The sequence below is a fragment of the Mugil cephalus genome, chromosome 5, assembly GCF_022458985.1.
Source record: "Mugil cephalus isolate CIBA_MC_2020 chromosome 5, CIBA_Mcephalus_1.1, whole genome shotgun sequence".
Taxonomy (NCBI): domain Eukaryota; kingdom Metazoa; phylum Chordata; class Actinopteri; order Mugiliformes; family Mugilidae; genus Mugil; species Mugil cephalus.
The window spans coordinates 20,529,413-20,544,285 of record NC_061774.1 but is presented as its reverse complement, the minus strand read 5'-3'; the positions used below and the strand labels follow the sequence as shown (position 1 = coordinate 20,544,285).

Sequence of the window (14,873 nt, the reverse complement as noted above, 5' to 3'; positions counted from 1 at the left end):
AAAAAAACATTATATTTATATTTGAAGTAAGACAGAAAACGATGTAAGGAAGACACTTGCCTTGTGTTGTTTACCATAAATTTCCCCCATCTTTTAAATTTAATTCAGGAACCATTATGTCACATCAGCACACGTAAAATGGGAATGGAGATTGTCTTGGCAATATGGCTCTCCTCTCGTCGAGGCTCCCCGCTGTGCCGGGGCGGCGTATTAAAATGAAACACATAGCACAGTGATAAGTAACATGGAGGCGCCATCGCAAATAATCCCCCCCCCCACCACCACCACCCCAATGGTTATTAACTTAGAAATAAACGCCCTCCAGGGTGCATACAAACAGAGCAGAACCGAGGCAGGTGGAGGCTGGGTGGAGTGGAGCAGCAGTAACAGCAGCAAGCATACGTAATAAATAGGCCGCCAGATCAGTGCAGTGAGATGTGATGACTGTGGATGCGGTAGCTTTACTGTTGCAACAGAGGAGGACCCGGCAATGGAAGTGGCTAAAATAGAATGAAGGAAGAGGAACTGAAAAGATCATGATAGCAATGATATAGAAAATAATAATAATAATAATAATGATAATGATAATAATGATCTCAGGCTAAGGTGCAACTGAAGCTGGACTGGCCTCAAAAATGCACCTGACAAATAAGCCAAATTCAGCATGCATACACTGTATTACGTGTGCGTGTTGTCATGGTAGCGATGCGCGTTGCCCCGGTAACCTAAACTAATCAAAAAGTACTTATATGGAAAATTTAAAAACAGAAGTAACAAAGGCTTAGCAGGCAAGCTTTAAAATGAAACGTGAGAATTAAAGGTGCCTGCAGAATTCAAAACAGTGGTTCCCAATCTGGGGTTTGGGACCCTTGAAGGGGTCACAGGATCAATTTGAGTGGATGTTTAAATCTTTTGACATATTTTTAATATCTACTGTTGCTTTAAGCTTCCTACATCTCTAAACGGCGTGGCATCAGAGTCTGGTATCACGCCATATGGATTTCATGTTGGGTCGTGTTTCAACCCATTCTGATAAAAATAAAGTAAAAAAAGCTCAGCGGCATGACTCCAGATCAACTTTCCACGACATCTGTGCACGCGGGAGAAGTCAGGCTGACTTCTAACACTCATTTGAAACTAGTGATGTTCGATACCACTGATTTCCTTTGCAGTATGAGCCCATCCTGATATTGAATCCGATACTGATATTTTGTGCAAATACATCCTAATGTGTGTGGTAAATCTAAAAAAAAGTAGTGTATTTCAAATCATAGCTTCCTAATTTAATTATTTGAAACTCTGAAAACACTGAACACTGAAAAAAGAAATAAGTAAAACAATAACATACATATAATAACAATAACTACTATAAACGTTTATAGTTGCTTTTCACAGTGTTCCTGTTAATAATATACACATTACCTCAAATGACTGAAGTATCAAAAGTATCAATATTTTGATTTGAGAAATCGATTTTAGAGCAAAAGATCTAGTATTGGAGTTATCGATATTTCAGTATCGATCACTAATTGAAACTGATAACCTTAAAGAACAGAAAGGTCAATTATCTTTGGATGGAAATATTTGTTTAGGACTGCACATAGATACATAATTTTAAGGGTAAACATGAAAACCGGACCGGAAAGCACCTATTTAATGTCAGTCTTTTAATATCTTACTTGTCAAACTTAATCATATGTGGTATTTATAGACTATGGGAGACAATATCTGACAATGACATGGGCAGTTTAAAATACTTTCTGCAGTCTTTCACACAGCTGTGATTTGGGTTCGGTAAATTAGATGTGGCAGTAGATGAGAGATCTCAAAGCTTGTACAGTATACTCTCTGTGTCACCGGGAGACAGCACTGATCTAATTTTAGTAGTACTACCTAGCGGACAAAAACACGATAGAAGAAGCTGTTTGAAGATTCTTGTGCAGAGAAAACTATCGCCGTGAGGGTTTTAATCGTGACGACCCTCTGGGTAAAACCTGACGGGAAACCAGTGACGTTTTAACATCTTTCAAATCTCTGTTCTAAACTTTTGGCTGATTTTAGCCACGTGTTCTTTATTTCTTCAAAGTCAGGTCGACAGATCATTTTTTCATTCAGCTCAAATGAAGCTGACTTCTTTTTCAAAACAGCACAAACACGAAGAGTATTTTAATTTGTAGGGGGCTATGGGCTATAAATTACATTTAAACATCAGATCAGGATAGACTGAAAAACACAGTTTAGAAGGAGCCTAGAGTGAATTACATTTGATGATCATGAAATAGTTTTGAGAAGTTTCAGGAGAAGATATTGACCTTAGATTTATCGCCTCCAGAGTTTTACTTTGCACACGAGCGCAGAGTGGGTGGTTTGCAAAGCTCAGCCGTGGAGTTAGATGTCTCGTTTACGTGCCTGAGCGCGTACAGTGAGTCCTCCTCTTCTCAGAAGATGCTCCAGTTTTTTCTTTTTTGGAACCACTGAAGTTTCCAGGTATTTCAGGGTAGTGTGGGTGAGAGACGCTTAAATCCAGACACGCTTTCTTGTAACGCGGCCTAACACCGCATTCATTAGGAAGACGTTTGATCGCTCTCTTGCATTAATGGCATGTTAATCCAGATAATACAAAAGAGATTTACGTGCATTTTACCAATCGTTTAATTTACAGTTCATCTCTGAATTAAAATGCAAGTCAGGTAAATGGGATGAAATGATCAGTTTTAAATCACATCCAGAGGATGAACAGTATGCGCGAAAGCTGCGTCCCTGAGCCAAGTGTTCCACCGCTCCTCCCTTAAGGTATCAATTACCAGTACACAGTATTCCCCCAGTGACAGAAATCCACTATCAAGGGAATCCCTGCTTCACTTTCATTGAGTAAGAACCCTCTTTTATGCACTAAATGCCCCTATCTAGGTTAAGTGATGTTTGATGCCTTGGTGGAAGGCAGAATGCCCGCCAGTGACTCTTTCTCTTGTTTAACTAGTCACTCCACATTATCTGATTGGCTGACTTTAAATTAATCATTCATTACTAGTGTGTCAGTGTTTGGTGTAGCGTACTTGCAAACTAGGTCATTTGGCACCAATGCATGTGCTCCCAGGCTTCGCGGGGACGGACATCTTGCATAAGCCTGCGAATGTATCAACAACAACAAAAAAAAATAAATCCTCACTATTCAGCTGCACATTTGTTTGTCACACAGTGATGTTGTTACCTCAGAGCACTTACAAACACAGCTTTCCACGAATCTCACTTGTTATTGTTTCCTCTCAAAAGCCTTATTTCTTTGTGTAACTTCATACATAATACATAAACATGCACGACTGAACACAACTGCACGTAGCAATGTTTTACTTTGCGCGGTGCATATAATGTATCATGGCACAGCAGATGTATCTGTATACAGTTTGTATAGTTTTTTTAAAAAAACTTGCAGTAACAACACTAAATAAGTACTGATTTCAAATTGTAGTTTTGTTTATTTAACACTTTTATCTCTTCACCCCATGTTCAAGAAAATATTTGGCTCTTTAACTGGGAAATACTTGCTCACTTTGTGTTTGTCCAGTTGTTGCTGTACAGGTAGTACTGTATACTGCAGCATCCTCACTGCAATCAACTGCAATCAAATACAGTCCCAATTAGAGTGAAGAGCTATAGACCCCTTCACAGTTTGTAAAAAACGTGACGTAACTCAGGCGTGTCAAACACATTTTAGTTCAGAGGCCACATTTAGCCCAATTTGATGTCAATGGGACTGGACCAGTAACACAATAGCTTATTAACTGGTAAATAGCGACAACTCAAAATGTTTCCCTTTGCTTTAGTGCAAAAAAGTACAGCTACATGCAACGAACAACCATGAATTTCTTAAGAAGTGCAAGGTGCAAGTGCAATTTCTTATTTTATCAAATATTTTCAGCTGATATCTTCAAATTTATCCAGTGGAGCAGTTTTGGCCCCCGGGCATTATGTTTGACACCTCTGATATAATGCATCTCAAACACTGTACTGCCTGTACACGGTGTACAATTGCATGGGCTGAACAATTTAGAGATAATTAACTCATCCCCTGAGGCCGTGGTCGTTATTTAAGTTGACGATTGGTGGGCTACATATTTTGACCTACCCCTACACTCTCACTCACTGGATGGACGATTTGACTAAAGGGGAAGAAGAAGAAGTAAGCGAACCACTGTGGTAGTGAATACAACTTCTGCTTGGACACCCCTGAAACGCTCAAGTAAGCTCAATTAGCATTAATGTCTAACAAGAATCCCCGAAATAATGATTAACTTAACAAAATTTGTCAAATTGTGCATCCAGGGAGTGATGGACGATTTGGCAAGACTGGCCACCATGCAATAGACAGACATTTACATGGACTTAAATAAGAAACCCAGCATCTACACTAAAGAAAAAGTTAACAAAGCTAACCTAGCGATTAGCATTAACAAGTAATAACAAGAATCTGCTAAATTAGCATTAACTTAACATAATTTCAGTCAGGACTTAGCCTAACCCATAAAAACTGATGGTGCATCACATATTAATCTGATCTGATGTGAAGTGTTCCCGTTGATGATTGTCTCACTCCAGTTCTTTCTTTTAATCGTCAAAGCCAAACCAAAGTTGTTTACTTCTGGCAGCTGCTGGTATGTGATAACACTTCAAGTTAGTGTTTTTGATTTTTTTGGTTTTGGCAACAAAAGATACAGCAAGTTGACATTTTCATGGTTGACAGTGACAGTGTTCACCTCTAGCTTCTCTCTGTTTTGCCTCCAGCTAACGCCATGACGTCACAGTCACGTAGGCCATGAAGGGATCTGTACAGACAAAACGAAAACAATTAACGGACAGAAGCTAAAAGAAAAGCTCTCCAAGACTGACTGGGACTGCAAATCCCAAATTCTCTGCATATTTGTCATTGTGACTGAATATTACTGTTTGGGTGGCTAGCAATGTCTTATTAGCACATCATCACTGTACGTCGTGAAAAGTGTAATTTATTCCACTGAGGTGGCGCTGATCTGTTACCCAACCTTGTAACAGTTCAGCTGAGCTTTAGATGAAGATGATTCTCTTCATCTGCAGGATGCACCATCGTCAGGGAACTTAACACGAAGAAAAGTAGCCTGGTAATGATAAAGATATCGTAGAGGTTATCTCTTTGGAAGACTCAAAATTTTTATAGCAAAGACGGCAATTACATACCTTGTGAATGGAAGTAGAAAGGAGTGGACTGTCTACCAGCTATGATCTAATGCATTGGGATTAATAAGGATACTATCAAGCTGCATTATAGGAAGTTTTTGACTCACAAAAAGCCCTACAATTTGCAGCCAATATGAATTATTATTATTATTTTTATTTGACTAAAACTTATCTACAACTGAAGCTTTGCATCTGGCTTCACTAATTAATACTTTGTGTTACTCACAGGAGATAAACAGAAGCAAAGTTAACTATCAAAACATGAAACTAAGATCAATGCATCAGTAGTTATTTGTGGTGTTTCTTTACCACATTGCCGTACAGCCTCTTGTGCATGAGTGAGGTATCCCCGTCCATTTAGCACTGAAGCTTGTTTCCTACATGTGCAGGAAACCTCACGCAGTTACCGTCTCCACGGTATAATTATTGCCTTCCCTCTCAGTGAGGCAATCACGGCTTCTCCGGAGCAAAATTCAGCCACATCCATTGAATTCCTCGCTCCTACATCCTCCACCCCCCCCCCCCCCATCCACAACACAGGCATCAGGACGGGCATGCAAATTAAATTACTGAAGATATAGCGCTCCATAGGGTACCGCGAGTGCACTCAGTTCCTCTAAATTCCAGGGCCTTTTGTGTGCGTGTTTGTCTGTGTGGTGATAGAGGGAGAAATACTTAACTGAGAGTAACGCAGGCAATACAACTACAGCGCTATAATAATAGAGGGAATAATAAAAAAAAAAAAAGTCATTTGGGATTATTCCATGGCATTGACACCCCCTCCCCACCGCTGAAAAGGACTTTCCTCTTGCCAAGTGGCAGCGTGTATCAAGGCCTTCATTTCAAAATCGCAGCAAATGAGCTATGTTTCTCTGTTCTGTTGCCATGGGTAACACATCTTTTTCTTCTCATGTCTAATCTTGGCTTCTCTTTGAGATATCTTCCATTTGGAAAGCCTGCCTGCTGCTGCAGCACTGGCAGTGTTTCACGGCCTTGTCAGCTATTAGGCTTTGCTCTGTGGCTATGAAATGATACTGCCTACTTTTTGTATGTAGCGACGGATTATTAGATGAGCTAAACCACTGTTGACAGTTTCAGCAGGCCACTCTATGTATAGACTCTGTGTATTCGGCATCTTAAAGTTACGGTGCAGAGATGAATGTGTGATATTTGACTCTGCTTTTGCTTTATTGATTTGTTATTACTATCTTTTAATTGATTTGAATTCAGGCTTTAAGTTTTGCATGAGAAGGTTACAACAATTTGCTTTTAATTCTAACAAATCAATGTAGATCAGGTTGGTTTAACAACAGTAATGTTTAATTTGGTAATCACTGAATTAAAAACCATACATGTTAATTTTTTTGCTGTTCTTGAGAGTGGTAGCTTTATTTTTAATTGTACCTATTGTCCATTCATTGATAGAAACTGAACCAAGCTGAAATATTAGTACTAATTTGTAATATTTCTGTAGTAATTGTGAATTTTAAGCAAAATAAAAAAATTTCGGTGATGCTTTGAGTGACAAAAAAAGAATCTTAATGAATTGTTCCACTTAAAACTCTCTGCAAAAGTTACCACTGACTATTGCAAGCATGCAAAACGAATTCATGTCAGACATTATATAGTAGATGAGTGATGGCATCCAGTGCAGCAGGTAATTAGAAGTACTCAGATGTCTAGTTGTTTTTATAAAATCGACCCTGATTCCTGTCTCCCAGGTGAATACACTGTGATGACGGCTCATTTCCATCTGAAGCGGAAGATCGGCTACTTTGTCATCCAGACGTACCTCCCGTGCATCATGACCGTCATTCTTTCCCAAGTGTCTTTCTGGCTGAATCGAGAATCAGTGCCGGCTAGGACTGTGTTTGGTAAGCATGTGGCCAGGTCATCGATTTATTTTTCCTAATGTGATTTAGGCTCAGCGTTATGAATGCTGGATCTCACATATTGACAGTAGGAACTTAATGCAATTCACGAGAGGGTTCATGGCAATAAAAGTACCACATCTACATACAGTATATTTTTCTGGGCTACTGGATACTGCATGTATTGACTTTGTTTAATTTAATTTAATTTAATTTAATAAAAGCATTTTCAGAGAATATTCTCTCACAGTGTCATGCCGGTTGTAACACTCAAGAGCAGGACACAGAAACAGGGGATCACTTGAACAGGGCTCTTGATTCACAAGTGCAGCAGAACCAGGAAGCTGAACAAGAGGCAGCAGCTGTGAGCAGAGCTGAGTAGGGCAGGGGAAAAAGCTGGGTGAGGGAATCCAGCTGGAAAGGGTCCGAGGGTTAGGGGAGACAGAGCTGGACCAGGCAGCGCAGGAGGAGGGAGGCAGTGGCAGGAGTCGAGCCCAGGGGATCTGCAGACGAATGAAAACAACTTGATTAGCAAAACAAAGTCAAACCAGAAACAGACTAACTGGATGGTCTACGATCTGGCAGCATGGTGGTTAGGACCTGAAGAGTGGCATCTCAGGCGAAGAAGAGTGGAGATGGTTGGCAGCTGATTCTCACACATCTGACTCCGTAACACAACACAAACGGACACACAAAGAGAGGCCCTAGACTAGGGAGAGAGAGGGAGAGATGAGGTATAAAGTTGAACTTTGACCTTTATATAAAATATCATCACTTCATAAAACTCAGCTCATCCTTGAGTCCACAAGAACAACACAACGTGTTCTTGAGATGTCCCGTTCACGAGAATGCGAACTGCCTGGATGGACAACTAATGCCTCCGGCACCAGCACAGAGGCAGAAGAGCTCAACAATTCATCATTCAATTTAAAAAGCAATTCATATATGGGCTCTTGACAGTGTTTTATGAGCCTGGATGAGCAGCTCCTCCTAGGGCTGGTTAAAGCCACTCTGACTCATTCAATGGCAGGCACGAAAAGTTGTACATCAGAGATTTCTCAGAAGTGGCTTACATGCAGGGACACCAGCCACTTGACTGGCACAATGCCATCTGGGAACCTGAGGCAACAACCTTGTAACATCATCGTACTGTCATGATCCGGCTCGTGAGCCATGACAAAAAGATACACAGTTACGCAAAGTTGAAGGAAATTATTTATAATAAACGAGGATAATAAAAACGAAGATGTACTACATAACTGAGGTGTAGATATTCAATTGAATTTTGTCAATACGCTTTACAGAAACCGTCCTGAAACCTCCAGAGCAAGCCTGAATGTGACAGTGGCAAAAAAAAACTCCCTTTCAACAGAAAGAAACCTTGAGCAGAACCCAGCTAATATAAAAAGGGAGACACAGCGAGTAGTAATAGAAATTACAAAAGAACCAGTTGTTACCAGTTGATTAGTTTCATCTGGTTTGATGGATAAATATAGCTGGGTATCATCTGGGTAGAAGTTTATACCATGCTTTCTAATAATGTTGCCTAAGGGAAGCATGTATAATGTGAATGATATTGGTCCTAGCACAGAACCCTGAGGAACTCCACAGCTTACTTTGGTATATATAGAAGAATCATCGTTTACATGGACAAACTGGAATCTGTCTGACAGATAGGATTCAGCCTGGTTCTTATTTTACTCCATCCAACACCTTACGCTCATTACAAGAACATTCACCCGTCAACAGACACACTTTCCAACCTTTCTTTTATTTCTTAAGTTTTAAGAAAGGTTGTTGCCAATCAGTTGTGTGACCATTTAAACAGGAATGGTTTGTTTGGGTTTTATTGTTCATCATAGAACAGAAACGGCTCTGGTTAAAGTTACCAACAATCTCCTCATGGCTTCAGACGATGGACTTATCTCTATACTTGTTCTGCTAGATCTTAGTGCTGCATTTGACACTATTGATCACTACTACTACGGAGACTTGAAAGTGTGATCAAGATTATAGGAAGTGCATTAGGCTGGTTTGAATCCTATCAAACAAAAACATAGTGCTGTCAGGATGGAGCAAGATAGTGAGACCTGATAGCCAGGTCTTAAATAGGCCACCCACTGGGAGACTGGCTTGGTGCTCCTAGTTAGCCTAACTGGGCTCCGGCTACCAGCCAGGTACCTGAAAAACAAACAACAAAGAACAAAGGAATCACACAACACAGGCAATGCTAGGCAGGAGGCCGTCACAATACGCCACTGTGAGGTACTCTACGTTTGTTAGGAATCAAACAGGGTAAAGAGAAGAAACAGACATTTCCCAGAAGCTTTGCTGGTTCTAAGTCCAGTTAGACACTAATAATAGTGGCATACTGTAAGCATACTGATTATACTCACAGAAAAAAGGGCACAAAGGACAGTAATGACTCACCCCCTAAAAAGGGTTATTAGAGTACCTCCATTTGTTTTTATATTGAGTTAAATATCAAACATAATTTTGTTTGTGTGTGTTTTCAGGTGTAACCACTGTTCTCACAATGACAACACTGAGTATAAGTGCGAGGAACTCCCTACCCAAAGTTGCCTACGCGACCGCCATGGACTGGTTCATCGCCGTCTGCTACGCCTTCGTCTTCTCTGCTTTGATCGAGTTTGCCACCGTCAATTACTTCACTAAGCGCGGCTGGGCTTGGGATGGAAAGAGTGTCGTGAATGAGAAGGTAAATTTGCTTCACTTTCAAAGAGAATTCATTACCTTTGTAATGTATGTTGAAGCTTTTACAGTGCCATACGTTTTCGGGGTTTTCTCTTTCCTTTTTGTTAGATGTTTGGCTTTTTTGTGTGTAAAAGGACATTACAAAACCCATATCCTGTGCCATAGGGAGTTGTTTATGAATAGTGTGACAGACCTGAACAAACTTCAACTTGGTATATTTGGTAGTATGCAAGTATACTAGTTTGAAAAACATGGGATACCTGGCTGTTCCAAGTCCGCAGAAATTACTTCCCAGTGCACCATCGATGACACAGCTGGGGCAAAAACGGATCCAGGTATTTGGACAGAAATTGGTCGTATGCTTACTTTGAATTGAAATTGAAGTACTTGGCTGCAATTGATGACCACAGAACGAGAACACAAGTACAGATATTTTGATAAATGCCCTTTATTTGCAGTAGAGTGGGCCACCTGACCAAATAAGTTTATTGGTAGACAGGTCATGAGAGAAATGAATGGAGGAATGAGAAGGGTTAAAGGGTATGGGATGAAAAGGGACTGTACACATAGGGGGTGATGTCCAGTTCCTGGACACTTTACTGGATCATTATAATGTTTTTGATATAAAAATCCAATTACAGTTGAAATGAATAGAGACATTTGTCCTTCATTGTGATGAATTTTGACAAGTGGTTTTGCTTCTAATCCTTTTGGTCTTTCAACAGAAAAAAGAGAGGGCTTCCGTTGTCAAGAAGAACAATGCCTACGCTGTAGCAGTGGCTAACTACGCGCCGAATATCACCAAGGATCCCAGCACGCTTCCAACCATAGCCAAAGGTGGAGCTACGGATCCCAACAAGCCCAAAGCAGACGGCAAAGCCCCAGAGAGCAAGAAGACATTCAACAGCGTTAGCAAAATTGACAGGATGTCACGGGTTTTGTTTCCGGTTCTCTTTGGCACCTTCAACCTTGTCTACTGGGCCACCTACCTAAACAGAGAACCTGTTATAAAGGATATGGTCCCCTCTAATTAGAGACCAGTTTTTGATGGCTTCTGGTCTGGGGACTGAGATGAACCAAATACCTCCAGCAACAATGTACACATACCTTTGCAGAGTGAAGTCCCGGACTGCAGTGTGATCCTCTATCTCCGCCTGTTTTCTACACTGTCTGCAGCACTTTTGAAAAGCCTGGCTTTTGTAAATGTGTATGTATATTTATATTCATGGTTTCATGGTGACATATTGTGTGATTACTTTGGTTAGAGTGCATATTTCCTTGAAAGTATGTTTCCAGTTAGAGTACGTGGCCACTGTACATACAAATCAGATGAAGAGTAAACACATAAGCATAAACATGTGCATTTTCTTTAAGATTACTTCTAAGTGTGTTGAATTTTTCTGGTAACGCCCACTTTCTTGGTATCACAGTGTACGTGTTTTTTTTGAATGAAAGAGACTGATTATCTCATTTTTCTTTTGTCTTCTTGTCATATAAGAGTGGCCTGACTCTTTTTCTTTCCGTCCAAGCCAATGCAAAAACGCACTTGTATAATATTCTTACAGTGTAAAACTCGTTTTATTCTGCGACTACAGGTATGGGGCTGCAGTTAAACACCGATCTTGAGAATTACTGAAACATTCCAAGTCAGAAATGCTGTGAATAGAAATAGCTACAAAACTGTGCATGTGATACCTCACGTATCGCTTGAGATTACGATACAGGATCACAAAATGGAAAGTCTGCAGGTTTAAAGGTTGTTCAAGTGTAGCATGGTAGCAAAATGTGATCATTTGGTTATGACTAAAATCCCTGGAACCCGAGTTGTGTAGAAGAATAGTGGCAGTGGGTTTAAATAATGCCTTATACGGTGAAGTCTTGTTACTTGTCACAACGTCTGACATTTCAATATTTTTTTTTTTAGCTCTGTTTTGAATCTCCTTATCTAATCTCCATTCCTAATGGGGGCTTCTTTGCGGCTAGCTTGTTGCTAGCTTTATGCTGTATAAGTTCCATAGATGAGGTTAATGAATGCAAACAACACGTTAAACGGACTCACACATTAAACCAAGAGGCTGAAACACAGACTAGTGGGTTTGTCGTCACAACTGACAGCTTTCATGTCAAATACTGTAAATCAGGGGTCGTCAACATTTTTCAGGCCAAGGACCCCAAACACCTACTATATTTGTTCTATATTAAATTATATTATAGATTATTATCATTTTGCCATCAATATTAAGCTACTCAGATGACATACCCATATATACCTTGCACAGTTAGCTTCTCTTCTGCTAATTTTGCAGTGTGCTTCTGGGATTTCAACTGGGGACTGAATAGGATCTCGGCGGGGAACCTGACACAATCAGTGTAATATGCAGCCTTGTGATTGGCTCAGTAGCGTACAGGAGGCTTAGATTGACAGGTCTCAGCTAATACAGCGCTTTGGGTGAAATGCTGTATCGCTGAATGAGTGAAGTGCTGACTGAAAGATATCGCTTTCTGCCTCCATTTATCTCTTTACCAAAATATATTGGATTCGTGTTAATGTGTATTTAAAGAAATTTTAATTTGTGGGGGAAATTTTGAAAAAAAATATATATATAAAAAATGTCTATTCAACCAAAGATTTTGCGACCCTCCCTGCAGTACCTTCACGGAACCCCTAGGGGTCGCGGACCCCCTATTGAAGACCTATGCTGTAAATCATTCTGCATTTGGAAAAAATAGGTTTAAAGCTATAGACAAGCAAACTGGAAGTACCAAAACAGAAATTAAAAGAAAGATACGCCACTATACTGACAAACTACAATTATTTGTCAGTGAGGTTAAAGTCCAAATAACTTCACATCTTGGTCTTTGCTGTTGTTTGCTGGCGTGTAAATGCACACAAAGCTCAGTCTTTTCATACACCTGATGTTGCAGCTTGTTTGATACGTGTAGTAATTCTGGAGGACAGCGCTGACTTGTCGATGTTGACTAGAGCGCCGTGGCACCAATCATCTTGCCTGCACTTCAGATTTGTGCTCATTATCCGGAGCTGGCTATTTCCAACACATTTCAGGATCCCATTGAAATAATAGCAGGTTTGAAAGAGATAGAATTGTAAACACAGGCCTGCTCTGTGCCAATATGAACTTCAAATGAATCATGTGTTGAAGTTCTTTTTAATTTTCACATTCCTGTGCCAGCAAGCCTTTTGTGTAGTAGACTAAAGTAAGAGGACACGGCCAGGATTTGTGCCTAAATGAGTACTTTTTAATCCAGTCGCGGGGTTTTTATCTCATTTTCAAATGCACATTTATTGATGTTTACACTCAGATCTGATAGACTTTAAACCAGAAGCCATATGCAGTCGTCATCCCAGTTCCATCTGCAACCGTGGATTGTGTTTCATGAGCATTTTTAAGTTAGACTCCCTGGATTAGTAACTCTTTTTCTGTTGCTTTACCACAAATCTGAGCCATGATTGCTGCATATCGTGTTAGAAAAACAAATACAAAAAACACATTCAGCCCCATATCAGCAGTCACCTTCTACTCTACTGTGTTGCTCTTTTGCTCTCACAAAGTTATATAGGTTTTTCTTCACACCTATATTATGATTTAACTTTGTTTGTAAGTCTGTTTGTTGGATCGGACTTTGCATGGAGACAAAATCTAGGATTTTTACGATTTATTTTTCTTATGTTGTCAGATATAATTCATATTTTCTCCTGATAGATTCTTAAACATTCCAGAAACGATGATTGTTCACAAGGTGGATGCTTGACTCAGTGCACAGTTTCTAATAAAAACACGTGATTTCGGTTCTTCACGTCTAGTTTTTGTCGTGATTTTGGGAAATTGACAGCTTGTGGATTCCCTAAATTGACTTTCTGTAAAGAGAATCATTGCAAAATCTACACGTCTGCGGAAAACACAGCAGTCTGCACTGTTTGATAAGTCACAGCCAGGGTTGTGAGTTATTCCATTCATTTCAGTCTTTATCATTTTGAGATGTGTTGTTCAATCAGTGGATGTTTTCCTGAGATGTGCTTGTGAACGAAATTACTGTCACCGATTTAGAACCACTGCAAATAATTCATTTTACTGTGAAAAAAAAGAACAAAAAAAGCTTCAAGCTATCGTTTCCATTAGCCTTAGTCCAGTAATGTACTTCACCACAGAGGTTTTCTTTTATTTATCAGGACTAGTAGACAATTTGGCCTCTTTTAAAACCTTTTGCGCTATGGTCACCTACTGACATCTCAGGGTCATAAATGGCCATGGTAGAATAAATAAATAAATAAACTGTGTTTTAAGATCTCCTTTAAGCTTTTTTTCATACAGAGCTCCACTTCCAGAGATGCATTAGTTCTGGTATTAATAGAAACCACAATCCACAGCAACTCGGCGTGCTCATGGGACCACGAGTGAGGCCTGCTCGGCCCTTCCTCTGCAGGAGAGGACGCCGTCGACAAATGCTCCCGTGCTGCCAGGCGTCGTCATCGCGAGCGTGTTGGTAAAACCCACAGAAAGCCCCGTGGGCGCTAATGCAAGGCTCACTGAAGTTTCTTCTTTCCAGCCGGATCTTTCCACCACTTGAGCGCCTCCTCGCAGACCCCGGCGTGAGATGGCCCCCTTCTCCGAGCTCCATCTCTACGGTCCACGGATGACCCTGCTCAGAGATGCGTGGCCTGACAGAAATCAATGCTGACGGACGTGAAGGTATCTAGTTGGCATGACAGCGCAGCAGAGCAGCTTACATACATGTTTGAAATCTCTGTAATTGAGGATCATCTGCGGTTTTCAGAAACGTCAGACTGACGGACTCGAGGAGTGAGTCACGGTTCAGCTCCTGAACGAGAGGACGAGAACCCAAACGAGCGGTTCAAACTGTTTAAAGTGACACATAAATGACGCTGTGTACAGTGTGTGACTACAGTTTCAAGAGAAAAGCCAGGGAATAACTATACAAAGCCTGTTTATTCACATCACAAATTACACAAAGCTTCAAATCTGATCCAGAATTGTGTTTTTTTGGCTAAACAACTTTTTAATGTACATTTAAATCACTGTAGCTCCAAAAGTGCAC

The 14,873-nt window shown here is 40.4% G+C and overlaps 1 protein-coding gene across 1 annotated transcript in view; it reads left to right on the top strand.

The window, feature by feature from the left end:
• The window catches only part of LOC125008459 (gamma-aminobutyric acid receptor subunit alpha-2), a 34,215-nt gene extending 20,607 nt beyond the window's left edge, over nucleotides 1-13,608 (top strand). The window contains exons 8-10 of the mRNA XM_047585726.1: nucleotides 6,933-7,085; nucleotides 9,599-9,801; nucleotides 10,523-13,608. Coding sequence (XP_047441682.1) covers nucleotides 6,933-7,085; nucleotides 9,599-9,801; nucleotides 10,523-10,831 — 665 coding nt within the window. The 3' untranslated portion in view covers nucleotides 10,832-13,608. The remainder of the gene's footprint in view (nucleotides 1-6,932; nucleotides 7,086-9,598; nucleotides 9,802-10,522) is intronic.
• The last annotated feature ends 1,265 nt before the right edge of the window (nucleotides 13,609-14,873 follow it).